Source organism: Sceloporus undulatus, chromosome 2, assembly GCF_019175285.1.
Source record: "Sceloporus undulatus isolate JIND9_A2432 ecotype Alabama chromosome 2, SceUnd_v1.1, whole genome shotgun sequence".
Taxonomy (NCBI): Eukaryota; Metazoa; Chordata; class Lepidosauria; order Squamata; family Phrynosomatidae; genus Sceloporus; species Sceloporus undulatus.
The window spans coordinates 5,203,009-5,223,188 of NC_056523.1; the positions used below are offsets into that span (position 1 = coordinate 5,203,009).

At 41.7% G+C, this 20,180-nt stretch overlaps 1 protein-coding gene across 1 annotated transcript; it reads left to right on the forward strand.

Annotated features, from left to right (window-relative positions):
* Positions 1-15,287: 15,287 nt before the first annotated feature.
* Positions 15,288-19,867, forward strand: LOC121923299 (vomeronasal type-2 receptor 26-like). Its single transcript, XM_042453608.1, has 3 exons — positions 15,288-15,479; positions 17,628-17,754; positions 18,945-19,867. Exons 1-3 carry the CDS (start codon positions 15,288-15,290, stop codon positions 19,865-19,867), a joined length of 1,242 nt encoding a protein of 413 aa, XP_042309542.1.
* Positions 19,868-20,180: the final 313 nt, after the last annotated feature.

Genomic DNA, 20,180 nt, shown 5'->3' on the forward strand with positions numbered 1-20,180 from the left:
TACATGTGAAAGGGATCTAGGAGTCCAAGTAAACCACAAATTGAACATGAGTCAACATTATGATGCAGTAGCTGAAAAGGCCAATGCAATTTTAGGCTGCATCAATGAAAGTACAGTGTTTAGATCAAGGGAAGTAATAGTGCCACTGTATTCTGTTCTGGTCAGGCCCCACTTGGAATATTGTGTCCAGTTCTGGGCACCACAATTCAAAAAGGACATTCAGAAACTGGAGTGTGGCCAAAGGAGGGCAACTAAAATGGTGATGGGTTTGGAAACCATGCCCTATGAGGAAAGATTCAGGTTGCTGGGGATGTTTAGCCTGGAGAAGAGAAGGTTAAGAGATGATATGATAGCCCTGTTTAAATATTTGGAGGGATGTCATATTGAGGGGGGAGCAAACCTGTTCTCTGCTGGTCTAGAGACTAGGACCCGGAGCAATGGATTCAAGCTCCAGGAAAAGAGATTCCACCTCAACATTAGGAGGTACTTCATGACAGTAAAAGTTGTTTGACAGTGGAACAAACTGCTCAAGATTGTGGTGGAGTCTCCTGCTTTGGAAGTCTTTAAGCAGGCACTGGATGGCTATCTGTTGAGGATGCATTGATGGAGAGTTCCTGCATGGCAAGGGGTTGGACTGAATGGCCCTTGTGGTCTCTTCCAACTCTACGATTCTATGATTCTAATAGAAATATAGTGTCTAAATCAAAGGAAGTAATAGTGTCACTCTATTCTGCTCCGGTCAGGCCCCACCTGGAATACTGTGTCAAGTTCTGGGTATCAAAATTCAAGAAGGATGTTGAGAAACTGAAGCGTATCCAAAGGAGGACGACTAAAATGGTGAAAGGTCTGGAAACCATAAAGCCCTATGAGGAATGACTTAGGGAGCTGGGGATGTTTAGCCTGGAGAAAAGAAGGTTAAGAGGTGATGTGATAGCCCTGTTTAAATATTTGAAGGGATGCCATATTGAGGAGGGAGCAAGCTTCTTTTCTGTTGCTACAAAGACTAGAACACGGAACAATGGATGCAAGCTACAGGAAAAGAGATCCCACCTCAACATTAGGAGGAACTACCTCACAGTAATATCTGTTTGATAGTGGAACACACTGCCTCAGAGAGTAGTGGCATCTCCTTTTTTGGAGGTCTTTAAACAAACAAAGCAGCTTCCTTTATATACCACTTCATACTGAACTAAGTTTCTAAGCAGTTTACACCTGTAAGCTAAATGGCCCAACAGGCTGAGTAGTTACCTCAGAAGGATGCAAGCCTGAGTCAAAATTGAGTCCCTTTAGCTGAGATTGAACTCACAATCTTATGGTTTTGAGTGAGTGGATGCAGTACACGCATTTAACCACTGCACCACCAGAGGCTGGGTGGTCATATATCAGGGATGCTTTGATTGTGAGTTCTTGCATGGCAGAGGGTTGGACTGAATGACCCATGTGGTTTCTTCCAACTCTATGGAGTTTATCATATGTGAGGAATTTCTCTTAATTTCGAATGAAAAGAAAGTGGGGCCAGAATGCATTCACATGAATTCGCTACTTTAGCGAAATTACGTGATTGCTCATTGCATTCGAACTGGCTCCCCATTGCCCAAAAATAGCCTGCCATTGCCCGAATTTGCATGTGGCAGTCTATCACGCAATAACGTGAAACCATATGATTGCGCTCAGACTGACTTCCCATTGCCCGAATTTGTGTATAGTGGGTTATCATGCAATAACGTTAAACCCCATGATTGTGTTCAGATTGCCATTGATTTATACTTCCAGTTTCCCTTGTCTGATAAACTCCTATGATTCTAACTAAAGCACTCCTGAAAGATGCTCATCCAACCACTATTTAAAGACCTCTAAAGAAGGAGAGTCCACCACTCTTTGAGGCAGTCTGTTCTACTGTCAAACAGTTCTTACTATCAGAAAGTTATTCCTAATGTTGAGGTGGAATCTATTTTCCTGTAATCAGAATCCATTGATTTGTGCCCCAGTCTCTGTAGCGACAGAAAACAAACCTGTTCCATATTCTATATGACATCTCTTTAGATATTTGAAGGCTGTCATGTCACCTCTCAGTTTATTCACCTAACTAAACATACCATATTCCCTGAGCTGTTCTTCAGGAAGCTGGGCTTACAGACCTTTCACCACAGGGACATAGCCAGGATTTTAGGAAGCGCCGGGGGGGGGGGGGGGGGGGTCCAGACTAAGTGCCACCATTATATTGGGGCTTGGGTGCAGCAGCGCAGCAGCACGCACCAACGCACCATTCATTTTTCTAACGGAAGGGGGGTCCGGACCCCAAGAATCCCCCCCTTGGCTACGCCCCTGTTCACCATTTCGGTCTTCTCTGGACGTGTTCCAGCTTGTCGTCATCCTCAATGAAGTATGGTGCCCATAACTGGGCATGGGATTCCAGACGAGATCTGGTGAAAGCGGAATAGAGTAGCACTACAATGTCCCATCCAAATACTGGTCATAGCTGAGTCTGTTTAGCTGTCAAGATTAGTCAGGATTTGGGGCTTTCAATGCAATGTTATCCTAGATTTTATAGGAGTGTGTTTTATATTCTTCTGGATGTATCCATGTATAGCTTTCTATGGATCCTTCCAACACTATTCTACCTTTCTATGGCGGGTTACACACCACCATTTAGTACGCGCTCCGTGCATGCTAGGATTAGGAAGGGTCTCACCTTCCTAACTGCCCCTCTCCCTAGGACGCGCAGAGCATGTACTAAATGGCAGCGCCCGTCCACATGGGCGCTGCCATATTTACGTCTTGGACGCACAGCGTCCAGACGTGGCATGGCGGAAGTGATGCCACGAGTGTGCGCCTCGCTCCTCATGGCGTCACTTCCAGGGGCCAAAAAGGAGCGCCATTTTGGTGCTCCTTTTTAGCTGCGCCGGGAAGCCTCGCGGTCTGGCCGCTGGGGCTTCTTGGCGCAGCTAATGGAGCCAGCACCAGACCACCCGCTTTTGGGCGGTTTGTAACGCGCCAATGATTCTATCATCTTGATACTTATGAAGATTCCCCCCCCCTTAGTAACATCCAGACTGAGTTCATTTGTCCTTCTCTGCTCAGGGCTGAGTGAGGATTCTTAGCACTGCATTGTATGGTTTGTGTACATGTATTTTCCTCACTACTTAGACTTGGTGTGTTTAATTTGAATGGCATACTCTATGTCACTGTAGTTGATGTTCAATTTATCATGCTTAATGACATCACCAGAGCTGCCCCTTCTAATGTGAACTTTTAAAGCATTACCAGGTCTCACATCCTGTGACACCACAAGGGTACCATCTCTAGGTCTTATGTTTTAGCTCTGAAATCTCAGGAACTAAAATAATCCTGACAAAACTGTACTCTTGTCAAACTTTGGAGCCACTGTGATGAGTTATCATAAACATGTTTTTCTAATGTTGCTCTGCCTCAGCATCTCTTAAGCCACAGAGAGTTTATGGCACTGTGGAGGTGATGTTTATTCCCTTTATGATAATCAGAATCACAGTGATTTCATCTTACTCTTGCTAAAGCTCAAGAGAGTTCCTTTTCTGGAGATTGCCCTTCAGACCAATAAGCTAAACATCAGAATTAAGAAGTTTTCCACACCATGCCTAAAGGGGCTGGTGCATGAAGTATATCTCATGCTACTGGCTAAGACAAGGCTAAGATTTAGAGCTGTGTTTGGCTGAATTTTAGCAGAAAGACCCAAGCCTATTTTGGCTGTGAATTCATTACACCTGTGAAGCCAGTTCACTCTTGGTCTTGCAAGAGTTTCTGGGAGTTTTGGCAAGGGAAGGCGAGCAGGTGCCACTAGAATGATAGTGGCTCTGATGATATCCCTACCTTTATTCGCCTGTGAACTGCAGAAGACCAAATGCCCAATGAGTGAAATGATGGACCAGTACCTAGTGGAGAATTATTACAGACCTGGAGACTACCAAATTGGTGGGATCATCTCTACAAAAAATATTTTCTACCAGGATCCCTATGCCTTCTCTCAGCCTCCCTTGACCATGATTCGTTCGTGAGTAAACTGTTTTGATCCATTTTAATGTTTTATGGCAGTGGGACTGGTATGAATGTCCTTTTATGTGAGAAATGCACATAGTCAGGAAAGCAAGCCCTGTGAGGAATTTTTGAGGGAGGGGGGATTGTTTTGCTTGGAGAAGAAAAGTGTGGAGGATGATATGAAAGCTGTCATGCAGAGGATGGAGTAGAACTCTTCAGTGGAAGCATCCCCGAGAGCTAGTAACTACATGGACGAGTCCATTATCATCCTTAATCAATCTTTGATATCAACTCAATATTAAAAAGGGATGTTTGGTCCCTCCAATGCTGAGAGGTAGCCTGCCCAAATATGGGGATCTGGTAAACCTAGCTTGGAAGTGCAGGTGCATGTAGACAGGATAGACCCTTTGGGGTTGGAATCTGCATAATCCCTTCATATAGGAGTGTAATGGTGGGAAGGCATCAGCTATCTGCCAAGAAATTTGGAAATCAAATGGCACTGCCATCTGCATATAGAATCATAGAATAATACTGTAGAATCATAGAATCACAAAGTTGGAAGAGATCACGAGGGCCATCACGTCCAATCCTCTGCCATGCAGGAATACACAATTAAAGCATCCCCTGACAGATGCTTCTGTTTAAAAACTTCCAGAGAAGGAGACTCCAAGGGACTGTCTTCCACTGTCAGACAGCTCTTACTGTCAGGAAGTTCCTCCTAATGTTGAGGTGGAATCTCTTTTCCTGGAGCTTGCATCTATTGTTCCGTGTTCTAGTCTCTGGAGCAGGAGAAAACAAGCTTGTTCCCTCCTCAATATAACATCCCTTCAAATATTTAAACAGGGCTATCATATCACTTCTTAACCTTCTCTTCTTTAACACCTCTTTGACACCATTAGCCAACTCACTTCCAGATAGAGATCTGGGCACGATCCACTCCACTGTCTTCTCCCTGATTGGAGAGCCATCTCTGGAACCGGTATGCTATTGCCCTAACCTCTGAATTTCTATTGAACTCTCACTTTTTACATCATTAGTTTGTGTGTGTGTGTGCCCATGTGTGCGTGGGTGTGTGTGAATGTCTCTAAGTGAAACTTGATTTTCCCTTGTTGTTATAAATAAAACCAACTAACTTGGAACGTGCCTCTGAAGTTCTGGGTTTGGATCCGATATACATAGGCTAAAAGTCCTGGTTAGAGTTACCCTAGCCCTCTCGCTGCTTCCTATTGAGCTAAATTAATTTCCCAATTGAAGTCAATAAGTGGGTGCCCAAATAAGATGACCACCCAGTCTCCATTTAAGAGCCTCCAACCAATTTCTGAGTGTAGCCTGTGCCACTGGCAAACTGCTGTTACCATCAGAATCTTCTTCTAAGGTTTAGTGAAACCTTCCTTTCTTGTCATTTGAATCCACTGATTCAGCTTCTATGATAGGAGAAAACAAGCTTCCTTTGTCTTCTGCATGACAGCCCTTCATATATTTAAAGATAGTTCCTATATCTTCTCTCCTTCTCTTCTGCAGGCTAAACCTCCCTCCCTCCCTCAACCTTCCCCCATAGGGCTTGGTTTCCGTCTTCACCATCCCTTCTTACTCCCCATTTCTGAAGCGGGAAGCTTTTCTGTCAAAGGGCATACAAGGGTCTTCTGCTTCAAAAAGCTATGTGTCTCAAAACAAGCTCAAGAATCACTGAACATGTGTTGTGTATAAAATATATGTTTTGTGTTCTAAATTCACTGTCTGTTTGTCTTATTATTTCATTGCTTTACTAATTACATTGCTTTAGTTAATTCTTTTGGGGGCTTTTTACAAAACATTATTTACAGTTAAAGGTAAAGGTATTCCCTTGACATGAATGTTTAGCCTTAACCGACTGTAGAGGGTGGTGCTCATCTCCATGACTAAGCCAAAGAGCGAGCCTTGTCCGAGGACTGCTTCAGTGGTCACGTGGCCAGCATGACTGCACTGAACGCTATTACCTTCCCACTGAAGTGGTACATCTACTTGCACTTATACATGCTTTTGAACTGCTAGGTTGGCAGAAGCTGGGACTAGTGACAGGAGCTCAGCACATCATGCAGCCCTCAGGCTTCAAACTGCCAGCTTTCAATCTTCTGCTAATCAGAACTAGCATCTTAACCACTAAACCACTGCATCTAGGGTTGCCATAATTCTCTACTAAAACCCGGGACAAAATGTAGGACAAAATTTAGCCCAAAATATAGGACAATTGTAGGATAAAATTTAGCCCAAAATGTAGGACATTTAAGGTCTTCCATTTTTCTTATATGTCGTACATTTTGGGCAAAATTTTATCCTACAATTGTCCTATATTTTGGTCTAAATTTTGTCCTACATTTTGTCCTGGTTTTTAGTAGAGAATTATGGCAACCCTAACTGCATTCCCACAACATATAAATTTGAAATTACAGCAACTATATTAATTACAAACATTTAGCTAGCATGAAGGGCACAATTTATTGAAATGGGCTGCCATATGGGCATATAAGTGAGGAAAGATTGGGAACCACTGATCTGTATGTTGCGCAGTGGTGGCGCAGTGGTTAAATGCCTGTACTGCAGCCATTCACTCAAAACCACAAGGTTGCGAGTTCAAGACCAACAAAAGGGCCCAAGCTCGACTCAGGCTTGCATCCTTCCGAGGTCGCTAAAATGAGTACCCAGACTGTTGGGGGCAAATTAGCTTACTTGCTAATTAGCTTACTTGCTGTTCACCGCTATGATCTTTGGAATAGCGGTATATAAATAAAACAAATTATTAATTAATTATTATTAATTAACTTGGCACCCAAATGAAGCCCACATTGATAGCAACTGGGAGGAGAGTATGATGCTCTATTTCCCCATTCCCTCCTTTTTGCAGTGTGTCAACACTGGAGTATATTCGATACTGGCACATCTTGTCCTTCCTGTTTGCCATCCAGGAGATCAACCAGAACCCTAAGCTCTTACCCAACATCACCCTGGGATGGAACTTCTATGAGACCCATTTCAAAGGAAGAATCACCTCTGATGCCATGCTAGACCTCCTTGCTGGGGGGGGGAGGCGCTGTTCCCAACTACAGCTGTGGAAGAGAGAAAAAAGTCTTAGCTGTGGTTGAAGGAGCTGAAGCTGAAATCTCTATCCATATTTCATCTTTGTCAAGCATCTACAAAATGCCACAGGTAGGAACTTGCAAAAGAGCTGGTGTGGTGACATACAATGGTTTCAGTATTGGACCAGCACTCCCAGAGACCAGGGTTTGAATCCCTGCTTGGCCATGAACCCCACTGGGTGACCTTGGATTAGTCCCACTCTTTCAGAACTTAGAGGAAAGCAATAGCAAAGCTCTGAATAAATCTTTTCATAGGGTTACCACAAGCCAGAGTTAACTGGAAGTCACATAAAAACAGTACATGGGAAAGGGAACTAGTAGTTGTAGTAGATCACAAGCTGAACATGAGTCAACGGTGTGATGCGGCAATTAAGAAAGCAGTGCAATTCTAGGCTGCATCAATAGGAGTATAATGTCTAGATCAAGGGAAGTAATAGTACCACATTATTTTGCCTTGGTTAGGCCTCACTGGAATATTGTGTCCACTTCTTAGCACAACCGTTCAAGAAGGATGTTGAGAATATGGAGTGTGTCCAGAGGAGGGTGACCAAAATGGTTAAAGGTCTGGAAACCATGCCCTGTGATGAGTGGCTTAGAGAGCTGGATATGTTTAGCTTGGAGAAGAGAATGTTATGGGAGGACATGATAGCCATATTTAAATATTTAAGGGATGTCATATTGAGGAGGGAGCTAGCTTGTTTTCTGCTGCTTCAGAGAATAAGACATGGAGCAATGGGTTCAAACTACAAGAAAAGAGATTCCACCGCAACATGAGGAGGAACTTCCTGATAGTAAGAGCTGTTTGACAGTGGAACACATTCCTTGGAGTATATAGTGGAGTCTCCTTCCTTGGAGGTCTTTAAGCAGAGGCTGGATGACCATCTGTCAGGGATGCTTTCACTGAGAGTTCCTGCATGGCAGAATGGGGTTGGACTGAGTGGCCCTTGGGGTCTCTTCCAACTCTCTGACTCTATGAAAAACAATTGTGTTTCCAGGTGCTGGTTCTGACCTGTAAAATCCTATATTGCTTACCTCTAGACCAATGATAATGAATCTTTTATAGACCAAGTGCCCAAACTGCAACCTACAACCCACTTATTTATCACAAAGTGCCACATCCCTCTGGCTTTCTAGTAACGATCTCTGGCGAACTTTGTGTTGGGTGATGGCACACATGTCCACAGAGAGGGCTCTGAGTGCCACCTCTGGCACAGGTACCACATCTTCACCACCACTACTCTAGACTCTAAGGAAGGCCATATCTCCCCATATGAGCCTGCTTGAATCTTATGATCTTCAGGGAAGGGGCTTTCTCTCCATCTCATCAGCCACCATACTTGGTTGGCGAGGACATGGGAGAGAGCCTTCTTGATTGTGGCTCCTAGGCTTTGGAACCCCCTTCTGATGAGAATTTGATATCTTCCCTCTTGGCTGTCTTTTTACTGGCAGTCAAAGACCTTCCTGTTTAAGCAAGCTGTCATCCTTAACTAACTGGGGAACAAGGATAGGATTTTTTATGCAATACATATTTAAAATGTTATAATTGTTTTAAACCTGATGTCTTAAAAGTAGTGTTTTAATGGTTTCTATGGCTTAATGGTTTTTCAACTTTTGTACTCCATATTGGTTTTGCTGCTCTGTTTTAAGAAAAATCAAAGAAAGCAGGGGTGTATCTACACTGTAGAATTAGTTTGTGACGCACGGGTAGCTGCCATGGAGATCCGGGATGTATTTTTGACAGAGAAGGCTAAAGACCTTGAAAAACTACAAACCCCAATTTCCGTAAGAGGAGCAACAGTGGCTTAAAGTGGTGTCAAACTAAATACTATCGACTGTAGATGCACTCTAGGAAGGGGAAATAAAACTAATAAAAAATATATAAAATAACAACTTTATTTCTAATCCTGCCTACACTATGCAGTTTCACTTTGTAGTCTCTCCAGGGACATTGAGAAATGAGTGGAAGGCAATAACGTTGAAGCTGGAAGAAAAGTTTTAAAAAAAATGATTGCCAGTCAGTAGCATAATGTTTTGTTGAGTAGATAGAGACTACCATTATAACCAGAAAACTTGTAGTGTGGAGGAATTGGATTTTATAGCTTGTATTGAAATTAGCTGTATAGACTTCTGAAACCTGGCAGTATAACAGATCAGTGTGTTAATGGTTCCTCCTCCTCATTGCCATCTATATTCTGCCTTTCCTCCAATTCAGACACACACCTTATAGCCAAAAGCATGAAATAGTTTTTGTGGGTTTTTCGGGCTATGTGGCCATGTTTCTAGCAGAGTTTTCTTCTTGACGTTCCACCAGCATCTGTGGCTGGCATCTTCAGCCAGCCACAGATGCGGGCGAAATTTCAGGAAGAAACGCTGTAGAACATGGCCACATAGCCCGAAAAACCACAAAAAAACTATGGATGCTGGCCATGAAAGCCTTCGACTTCACATGAAAATAGTTAACATGAAATCCCGATCAAGCTGTCAATAGCAGTTAACACATTTAGAACAAAAAGTGGAAGAGGCAACAAGGGTCAGCTAGTTTGGATCTGATCCGAACCAACAGATGACTTGGTTAATGGGGTGCAAGTGGTGGGATCCTAGGTGGAAGTAACCAGGTTCTCCTGGAGTTTGTTTATACAATGGAAAGGAGAAGCCAGGCATAGTCAGACACGCATCCTAGACTTTAGGAGAGCGATGTTCAGTAAACTTAGAGAAGTATTAAGGCGATTCCATGTCAGAAATACTAAAAGATAAAGGAGTTCAGACGGATGGGACTTTCTCAAAAGGGAGATACGGAAGGCACAATTTCAAACAGTTTCCAGTGAGAAAGAAAAACGGGAGGTGTCTCAGAAACCAGGATGGATGACTAAGAAATTTCAATCAAGCTAAGTTTGAAACGGAACATGTGATAAAGAAATGGAAAAAGGGGGAAATCACAAAAAGGAATTCAAAGAAATAGCAGCCATGTGTAGGGCTAAAGTCAGAAAAGCTAAAGCACAGAATGAACTCAGGCTTGCTAGAGAGGTTAAGAACAACAAAAAAGGGCTTTTTGGATATGTCCACAGCAAAAGGAAGAAGAAAGGAAATGGTAGGGCCACTGCGTGGATGAAGATGGCAAAATGCTAACAGAAGACAAGAAAAGGCAGAATTACTCAACACCTCTTCTTTGCCTCAGTCTTCTCAGAAAAGGCAAAGGGTGCTCAACCTGAGGATGAGGAGGCAGAGGACAGGATAGGGGAATTTCAGCACAGAATAAGTAAAGAGAAGTAGAGGAATACCTTATTAATCTAAATGAATTTAAGTCTCCAGGACGCATGAACTACATCCAAGAGTACAAAGAGAACTGGCAAATGTAATATCGGAGCCATTGGCAAAAATCTTTGAGAAATCCTGGAAAAAAGGAGAAATCCCAGCAGACGGGAGGAGGCAAACGTTTGTCCCACTTCAAAAGGGGAAAAAAGAGGAATCCAACAATTATCGTCCAGTTAGTCTGACATCAGTACATAGGAAGATTTGGAGCAGATCATAAACAGAGAGGTGTGAACATCTAGAAGGCAATGCATAATCACAAAAAGTCAACATGGGTTTCAGAGAAACAAGTCATGCCAGACAAATCTGATCTCTTTCTTTGATAAAATTACCAGCTTGGTAGATGAAGGGAAAGCTGTGGATATAGCATATCTTGATTTCAGTAAGGCCTTTGACAATTCCCCATGACATTCTTGCAAACAAGCTTGTAAAATGTGGGCTAGACAAAGGAACTGTTACATGATTTGTAATTGGTTGACTGGCTGAACCCAAAGGGTGCTCAACAATGGCTCCTGTTCATCCTGGAGAGAAGTGACCAGTGGAGTCCCACAGGGCTCTGTCCTGGGCCCAGTACTATCAACATCTTATCAATGATCTGGATGGACAGAATGGGGAGCACACTTATAAAATTTGCAGATGAAATCAAATTAGGAGGAATAGCTATACTCACAGAAGACAGAGATCAAAATTCAAAATGACCTGATATACTAGAAGAAGCTTGGGCCAAAGCTAACAAAATGAAATTCAACAGAGAAAATGTAAGGTATGCACTTAGGGCGAAAAATGAAATGCACAGATATAGGAGGGGGACACCTGGCTGAATCAAAGTACATGTGAAAGGGATCTGGGAGTCAAGTAGACCACAAGTTGAACATGAGTCAACAGTGCGATGTGGCAGCTAAAAATGCCAAGTGCAATTTTAGGTGCATCAATAAAAGTATAGTGTCTAGATCAAGAGAAGTAATAGTGCCACTATATTCTGCTCGGGCCGCCCCACACCGGAATAGTGTGTCCAGTTCTGGGCACCACAATTCAAAAAGGACATTAGAGAAACGGGAGCGTGTCCAGAGGAGGACGACTAAAAGGTGAAATGTTCTGGAAACCGTGCCCTATGAGGAACGACTTAGGGAGCTGGGGATGTTTAGCCTGGAGAAGAGAAGGTAAGAGTGTGATATGATACCCTGTTTAAATAGTTGAAAGGATGACACATTGAGGAGGGAGCAAGCTTGTTTTCTGCTGCCAGAGAACAGGACCCGGACAATGGAGGGAAAAGAATTCCACCTCAACATTAGGAGGAACCTCCTGCACGTAAGGGCTGTTCGACAGTGGAACAAACTCCCTCGGGAGTGTAGTGGAGTCTCCTTCTTGTAGATCTTAAGCAGAGGCTGGATGCTATCTGTCGGGGATGCTTTGATTTGGATTTCCTGCAGGCAGGGGGTTGGACTGGATGCCCCATTTTTGTTTTTTTTTTTTTTTTTTTTTTTTTTGTGCGTCCTCTTCCAACTCTATGATTCTATGATTCTATGATATCTTTAAAATGAATTGAAATTTGAAAGGCAATATGGTAAACTGATTTTTATATGGTTTGTGCTGCCAAAATCTTATATGCCTCAAAGTGGAAGAATGTTGAAAATCCGTTATGTGATGAATGGCTAGGCAAGATATATGATTATATGGAAATAAATAGGTTGACAATTATAATAAGTAAGAAACCACTTGAAGACTTCTTGAGGACTTGTAAACCTTTTCTAGAATAGATGAAGAAAATTAAGGAGACTTTTGCAATGATACTTTTGGGATGAGAGGAGGATCAGGCCACATTATTGTAAAGATATCAATTGTTTTATAAGGAAGTGTTATGCTGTACGAGGAATGATCACTAAGAGCAAAATTTATTATAACTGATAAGAAGGTGGATTTAAAAGGACAGATTAGGAGCCAGAGGTGTTACTTAAGGAAGTAATATGATGATTAAAATTTTTGTAAATTTTATTTAAGTCTAATATTGTTTGAAAAAAAATGAACGTTTAACAAAAAGAAGGCTTATATGTATATTTGTTTTAAATGTTTTTGGAAACCAATAAAATATATTTGGAAAACCATAAAAAATAACTGAAATAAAATAAAGGAACTGTTTTTTTAAAAACAAAAAACAAAAAACAAAAAACAAAGATGCTCCCTTTTAAAAAGAAAATTTCTTATTTAATGGATAATTGAGATTATTTTTAATGAGTTTTTCCCCTGTCATTCTACTCCACCAACATTAAATAGGATCTCAGCCTATGATAATAAATATCTGATCTTGTATCCTAAAAGAAAAGTACACTATCAGCTTCTCTTCCTTTCCTCAACAGATGAGCTATGGCTTTGTTGCTTCTGTTCTCAGTGATAAAATCCAGTTCCCTTTTATCTACCGGATGATCCCCAAAGAAGAAACACAGTTTGCAGGCATTGTCCAGCTGCTGCTGCACTTTGAATGGTCGTGGGTCAGCCTCTTTGCCCCGGACAACGACAACGGAGAAAGGTTCATGAGAGAAATTGCATCTCTGCTCACCAACAGTGGAATTTGTGTTGCCTTCTCAAAAAGACTATCAGTAATAAATGACTATGAGAAATTATTCCAGAGTGAGCCATATTCTATGTGGAGACAAGTGAATGCATACATTTATTTGTGGGACTCCAGCCATGGGTTCACCCCACTCGTTATATTGCAAAAAAAGCTGGATATTGAACTAATTGGGAAGAAAGTCTGGGTCACCACATCTTTTCAGGACATTGCTTGGAACCTGTTCAGTCATGCTGAAGCCTTCCAGTTCTTCCATGGCGTCATGTCCTTTGTAGTGAAGACCAAAAGGAGCACTGAGCATGACTACTATGGCCCTCTACCGCCAGGTACTATGCACTTTTGGATTAGCTCCTTTGACTGCTCATGGACAAAACTCAAGTTGTCTGTGAAAAGTTGGATGAGATGTACTGAAAAAAAGGAATTGAGGACTTTGCCCCAAGAGGTCATGGAGAGAATCCTGTCCCAGGACAGCTATAGTATTTACAACAGCATCCACGTTTTGGCGCATGCCTTGCATCTTGCTTATTCCTTCAGATCCAAATGGAGGTTGATGTCAGGTGACAAAGACAGGTTGGATTTTCAAAGGATCCAGCCATGGCAGGTATTTACCCCCTCCCAATTTTTCTTGCTATCCAACTGCACTTTCCAGTCATTCTGCAATCGTGGAATTTTCCTCTTCCAGATTAGTGCAAAGACCTGATAGGAATTTTCAGAGCATTACAGAGAGTATTAGGGCCCAAACAGACAGACCAAAATAAAGCTGCTTTGGGTCACTTTGGAGATATGCTGTTTAAATGACACACACATTTTAAGAGGCCAGAAGCTGTGCCAAAGCTGAGCTCCAGTCCTTAGGACTGGAGCGTGACTTTGGTGCAGCTTCCAGCCTCTTAGGAGACATGCATCATTTAAACATCACACTTCCAAAGTGGCCCAAAACAGCTTTATTTTGGCCTGTCTGTTCGGGTGCTTAGTTATTACTGGTTGGGTCCTCTTAATGCTGGTTTTTCATCCACTTGGAGCCTCTACATTCCCTGTAGAATCTGGTAGGTAGAGAGTGGAAGAGGAGAAAGGAAGCTCTGTAAAGTTTGGGTCAGTGGTTCCTAACCTTTCCTTTACCAAAAGTCCTCTTAGATTCCCCTAACATTAGGAAGAACCTCCTGACAGTAACAGCTGTTGGACAATTGAATATGCTACGTCAGAAGAGTGTGATGGAGTCTCCTTTTGGTGCGTGTGCGTGTGCGTGTGTGTGTGTGTGTGTCTTTAAACAGAGGCTGGATGGCCATCTGTTAGGGACGCTTTGATTGTGTGTTCCTGCATAGAATGGGCCAGACTGGATGGCCCTTGTGGTTTCTTCCAACTCTTCTGTGATTCTATGCACTTTGGCTGCCAATGACTCCCAAGACTTAACTCAAGATTTAAAACCATAGATGATGATAATGATAATAATAATAATAATAGTAATAATAATACCTGAACACTGAATAATTAACAATTAACAAAGAAAACTTCAGAAATGTCTGAGCCGGGAACCACAAAATTGTTAATAGGATGAGTGAAAACATGTGACAAAGGCAGAATATATTTGATGAGCAGATTAAAAAAAATTCAAGGACATATGTGTTAAAGAGAAAGGGAATGTATGAAGACTCTAAGGATCTTTTAAGTATCTCGATACATGCCTCTTGTCCCTGTTTTGGATTTCATTGGATGCTTTATTATTATTATTATTATTATTATTATTAAACTTTATTTATATAGAGCTGTAAATTTACACAGCGCTGTACATACAATTAAAATAGCTGAAATAAATTTGCCTAAACAATTATTTGACATCTGTGTGTCAGCTTTAACTGATAGAATTTAAAGATATAGCTATGTTAGTCTGGAAAATCAGTATTCAAAAGGACCTTGCAGCCCTTTAAGACTAACTGAAAGAATGAAGCTGGTAGCATGAGCTTTTGTAGACTTGAACCTACTTTCTTAGATGCATAGGCTTCAACTTATGCTGACCCAGTGAATAAGAGACCTTCAAGAGAGTCATGTCATTAACAGCCCTGCCGAAGTCTGTCTCACTAAGGGCTGTGACCTCCTTGTCGGAGTCATTTGTAATTCTTACTCTAACATACTTAGTGTTTGTCGAAGGACCGCTAGATCCAGATCAGCCCCAATCCACAGGGGTTTTCACTGAGCAGGGCTGAGATATCTTGTATGCCCTTTTATTTTATAAATGCAGATGTTTTCTGTCCTTGTAGTTGCACGCTTTCTTAAGAGAAGTCCAATTTTCTAATATGTCCACGGATGGACTCTATTTGTTCGAGAATGGGGAGCTGGCCGCCAACTTTGATATCATGAATTGGGTGTCGTTCCCTAATATGACATATGAAAGAGTGAAAGTTGGAAGCATAGAGGGACAGTCACCCACTGACATGAAGTTCCTCATTAACACAGAAGCCATTGTGTGGCCCATGGGGTTTAATGAGGTAAGAGAAATGAATTGTCCCTTTTAATTTCCTGTATCTTTCATACATCATAATTATAGGATTTTGATCTCGCTTTCACTGCTGTGGTTCTATCCTTTGTAGTTTTATGAGGTATTTAGAATTCTCTGCCAGAATTTTCTAAGCAAATCACAAATCCCAGGATTATTTAAGATCCACTCAGGACAGCAAAAGTGGTATCAATATGCTATAACTGTGTAGTCTGTAACAGTGACATCAGTTCAGCCCTAGCCATTGATTAAAGAGGTCTTTGAGATTAACTGAAAAAGTTGGTAGCATAAGCTTTCATAGACTGTGAGCCTGTACAGACAGGCCAAAATAAAGCTGCTTTGGGTCACTTTGGAGGTATGCTGTTTATATGATGCTTGCGTCCTAAGAGGCCAGAAGTCACGCCAAAGCCACGCTCCAGTCCTATGGACTGGGGCGCAGCTTTGGCACATCTTCTGGCCTCTTAAGATGCATGTGTCATTTAAACAGCATACCTCCAAAGTGACCCGAAGCAGCTTTGTTTTGGCCTTTCTGCATGGGCCCTTAGTCTGCTTCATGAGATGCATGAAGTGCCTAGGAAAGGCCTTTATAGCTATGAAAAACAGATTGTATGTGTAAATAGTGTGGTGAGGTGATAGGTTCAGTTTTAATGATGGCTGTTGGAGAACAAAGGCAGGAGGAAAGATGTTTCCTAAAGCCAAAGTGAGCAGAATGGTGGACTGAGGTGTATTGTAATGTAGTGTGATGCTGGCTGGGAACTAAAAGAAAATGCACCATATTTAGCAAGTTATCAGAAAGACCATACTGTCATGTTAAAAAAAAGAAAAGAAGAGAGGGCACTTAAAAGAGTTTAACTTAAACTATCCTGCCCTTACAAATTTATTCAGATGGTGTTTGCCATTGTCATCTTCTGAGGTGGAGAGTGTGACTTGTCCAAGGTCATTCAGTGGGTTTCATGGCCAAGCCAGGATTTGAATTCTGGCCTTCTAGTGTCCTAGCTCAAACTACTATACCATGCTGGTCCTCAGAGAAGAATTAGGCATAGGTTTTTTGGACTGGGTCATTTCCATCTGATCTATGCAACCATAGTTTTCTAGTTTTGCTTTTTAGAATTTATATATTTTTGAGTATTTTCAAACTGTGGATATGGAGGAACGACTGCATAGGAAGGGTGAAGGGTGAGCTGGAAGTCCCAGTTCTGAACCTCTTCAGAGACTTGCCCTGTTGCATGAATTGTATTGATTAATCCCAACTAGAGTAGACCTAGTGAAACAATGATGAATCAACATGTATTGATTCAGTTGATCTCCTCTAGTTGAGACTAACAATGCAATACAAACATTTCTACCAGCATTTCAACCTTGAATTTTAAACTCCACAATCAAAATAAATGTAATGAAAATAATAAGAATAAAAACAAAATTCCAGTTCATCTACCTGTCCATGTTAGTCAGACAGTAGCTGAAGGTGAGACTTAGGACTTTATGGCATGTGGCTTTTAAACTGCCATTAAAGTTGGAAAATAGTGCCTTTGGTGATACTTACTGCACGATGCCATCTCCACCCCATCTCTGTATTTCCTTCAAAGCATTGTTAGTGTGTGCCTTCTCACTGATATGGAAAACCCATCAATAAGCTCCCAAACACACTGCTGTAGTATTAGTCCTCAGGCACAAAATGTTGCTTCTGCAGCAGTTCCCATATTGAAAGTCACATGTTGTAAGTGTTTTTGTCTGTCTTTGTGTCCTCCTCTCGCTCATTATTCCCAAGCCCACTGTTTCTCTTTCTTTTAAAATATTTTATATTTTACTTTTTAACGTAAAAATCGTATTAGCACCCCTCTGTAATTTTGCTAAAAATAACAAACATAGATAACCTCTTGAAAGGCATTGCTGGCTAGTTCATAGGGCAGGAAGGTGGGGTTAGGGAGAAACGAGGAAGACAGCATGATGGCCTATTGAAGAGACATATAATACAGAATGCTCCCAAACTGGTATGTATCTGGTTCCTTTTACTAACAAAATTATAGCTAGACAAGGCTCTTGTTATAAACTCCTTAAGAGAAAAGTATTCTCCTCCCAGTGAAAAGAGAACAAGGAGATACTGTTCTAATACATACTCCTCCATTCTCTTTATTTCCAGACTGTTCCTCATTCTAGCTGCACTGAGAGCTGTCACTCTGGATACAGCAAAAAAGTCATGGAAGGAAAGCCTCCTTGCTGCTATGCTTGTGCTCCATGTCCAGAAGGGACCATCTCTGCTCAGAAAGGTAGGTGACTTCAGGGCGTTCTTTTGGAAAACAAACGGCAAGAGTTGAGCCTTCCAAAACACTCCATTTGTAACTCAGGTCGATAAAGGACCTAGAAACTGTTGTACATTCACTGTTAACTTCATGACTTGATTTCTGTAATGCGCTCTACATGGGGCTACCCTTGTGTCTAGTCCGGAAACTTCAACTAGTGCAAAATATGGCAGCCAGGCTGGTCGCCGGAAAAACTAGGAGTGACCGAATAACACTCGTCCTAAAATCTCTTCACTGGCTGCTTATTAGTTTCTGGGCACAGTACAAGGTATTGGTTATAACCTTTAAAGCCCTACATGGCTTGGCTCCAACCTATTTGAGGGATTGCCTGCTTTCATATAATCTGCCCCGCATCCTCAGGTCCTCTGGGAGGAGATCCGTCAAATTGCCAGCTTAGACAGTTTTTAAAAAGCTGTCAAGACAGATCTCTTCCGGCAGGCCTTTCCTGAATAAAAGTGCCCAGCCACAGAATGACTGCCCTTCACATCATGTATTAGCCCACCGCTCTGACCTCGTATTTTTTATTGTGTTTTTAATAGATATTTTAATTGTAACATGTTTAATCCTGTTTTAAGGGGGGGAATTTGGGACATAATTTTGTAAATGTGGATATTTTAATATGTTGTGAGCTGCTTTGATTGTCTCGTCACAGAAAAGCAGGATAAAAAGAAAAGTTTTGTTTATTTATTTATTTATTTATCTTCTGAATCATCACAGTTTTTAGAACTACAAAGCAGAAAGGGGACCTTTTCTTTTTCTAAGTCTGATATACCCCTAGGAGAAACTTGCTTGCCACCAACTCTGTTGTCCTGAATGTAGATCCAGAGAGTTTTGTTGGAATCCTAAAGTGATTGAGGATTTATGTAGATAATGGAAAGTCATAGCTACTGAAAATTAGGTTTTGGACCAAGGAGGACTGAGGCTACGTTTCTTATATAAGGCGTGTAGACAGCCTATCAGAAATTTGTTTGGATCATGTTCCCACACCATTCTAAACTTGCATTGCAATAGAACAAATAAATGCCTTTCAATTGGGTTATTATACCTTAATACATCCTGGCTTCTAGGAAATCCCTATAATCCATCCTAAACATGCATGTCCTGTTATGTATGTAAGATTGATGCCAGTGACTGAACAGATACCTTGTTCTTTGCAGATGCAGATCAGTGCAACAAGTGTTCAGAAGATCAACATCCAAACAAGGTTCAAAATCAATGTCTCCGCAAAGTTATGACCTTCCTGACCTATGAAGAACCATTGGGAATCACCTTGGCTTCCTTTGCCCTGGCCTTGTCCCTAATCACTAGCTGGGTGTTTGCAATCTTTATTAAAAACCAAGACACCCCAATAGTCAAAGCCAATAACCGAGTCCTCTCTTACATTCTCCTTGTTTTTCTCCTGCTTTCCTTTTTGTCTTCCTTTCTCTTCATTGGCCAGCCAAGAAAACCAACCTGCCTTCTCCGACAAATGGTCTTTAATATCATTTTCACAGTTGCTGTCTCTTCTGTATTGGCCAAAACAATCACTGTGGTGTTGGCCTTCCTGGCCACAAAGCCAGGGAGTAGGGTGAGGAGATGGTTGGGGAAGACTTTGGCAAATGTTATAATCATTTCTAGTTCTAGCGTTCAAGTTATCATCTGCGCCATTTGGCTGGGAAAGTCTCCACCCTTCCCTGACTCTGACACAAACTCCCAGCCTAGGCAGATCATTCTTAGATGTAACCAAGGGTCTGTCATCATGTTCTACACTGCCCTTGGCTACATGGGTTTCCTGGCTGCCATCTGCTTCACAGTTGCTTTCCTGGCCAGGAAGCTGCCTGGGACCTTCAATGAAGCCAAGCTGATCACCTTCAGCATGCTGGTCTTCTGCAGTATCTGGGTCTCCTTTGTGCCCACCTACCTGAGCACAAAAGGGAAGTACACGGTAGCCGTGCAGATCTTCTCCATCTTGGCCTCCAGTTCTGGGCTCCTGGGCTGCATCTTTTTCCCCAAGTGCTACATTATTATAATCAGGCCTGATCTCAACATAAAGGAACACTTAATGATGAAAGCAAAATCAAACATATCTAATCCTATGTAGGGACAGCAATTTTACTCCCAGTAGAAGTGCATTATTTCTTCAATATAGATGCACCTTGCACTAAGCCTATTTAATAAAAATCCTAAGGAACATAGGTCTTCCACTTTTCTTTGGAGAAACAATTCTTCACAGAGGTTTATTGGCAACTGTGAGATAACAGATTTTTTTCTAAGTACCAAAGCAAATTAATCACAGGACAAAACAAGTGAAGCAGCAATTTCCAATTTATTAATTACAATCTTGCAAGAAGGGGTGTCTCAGGCAAGTAGGCACACCGTCTGAGGTTTTACACAGTATTTATAAGACATTTTCT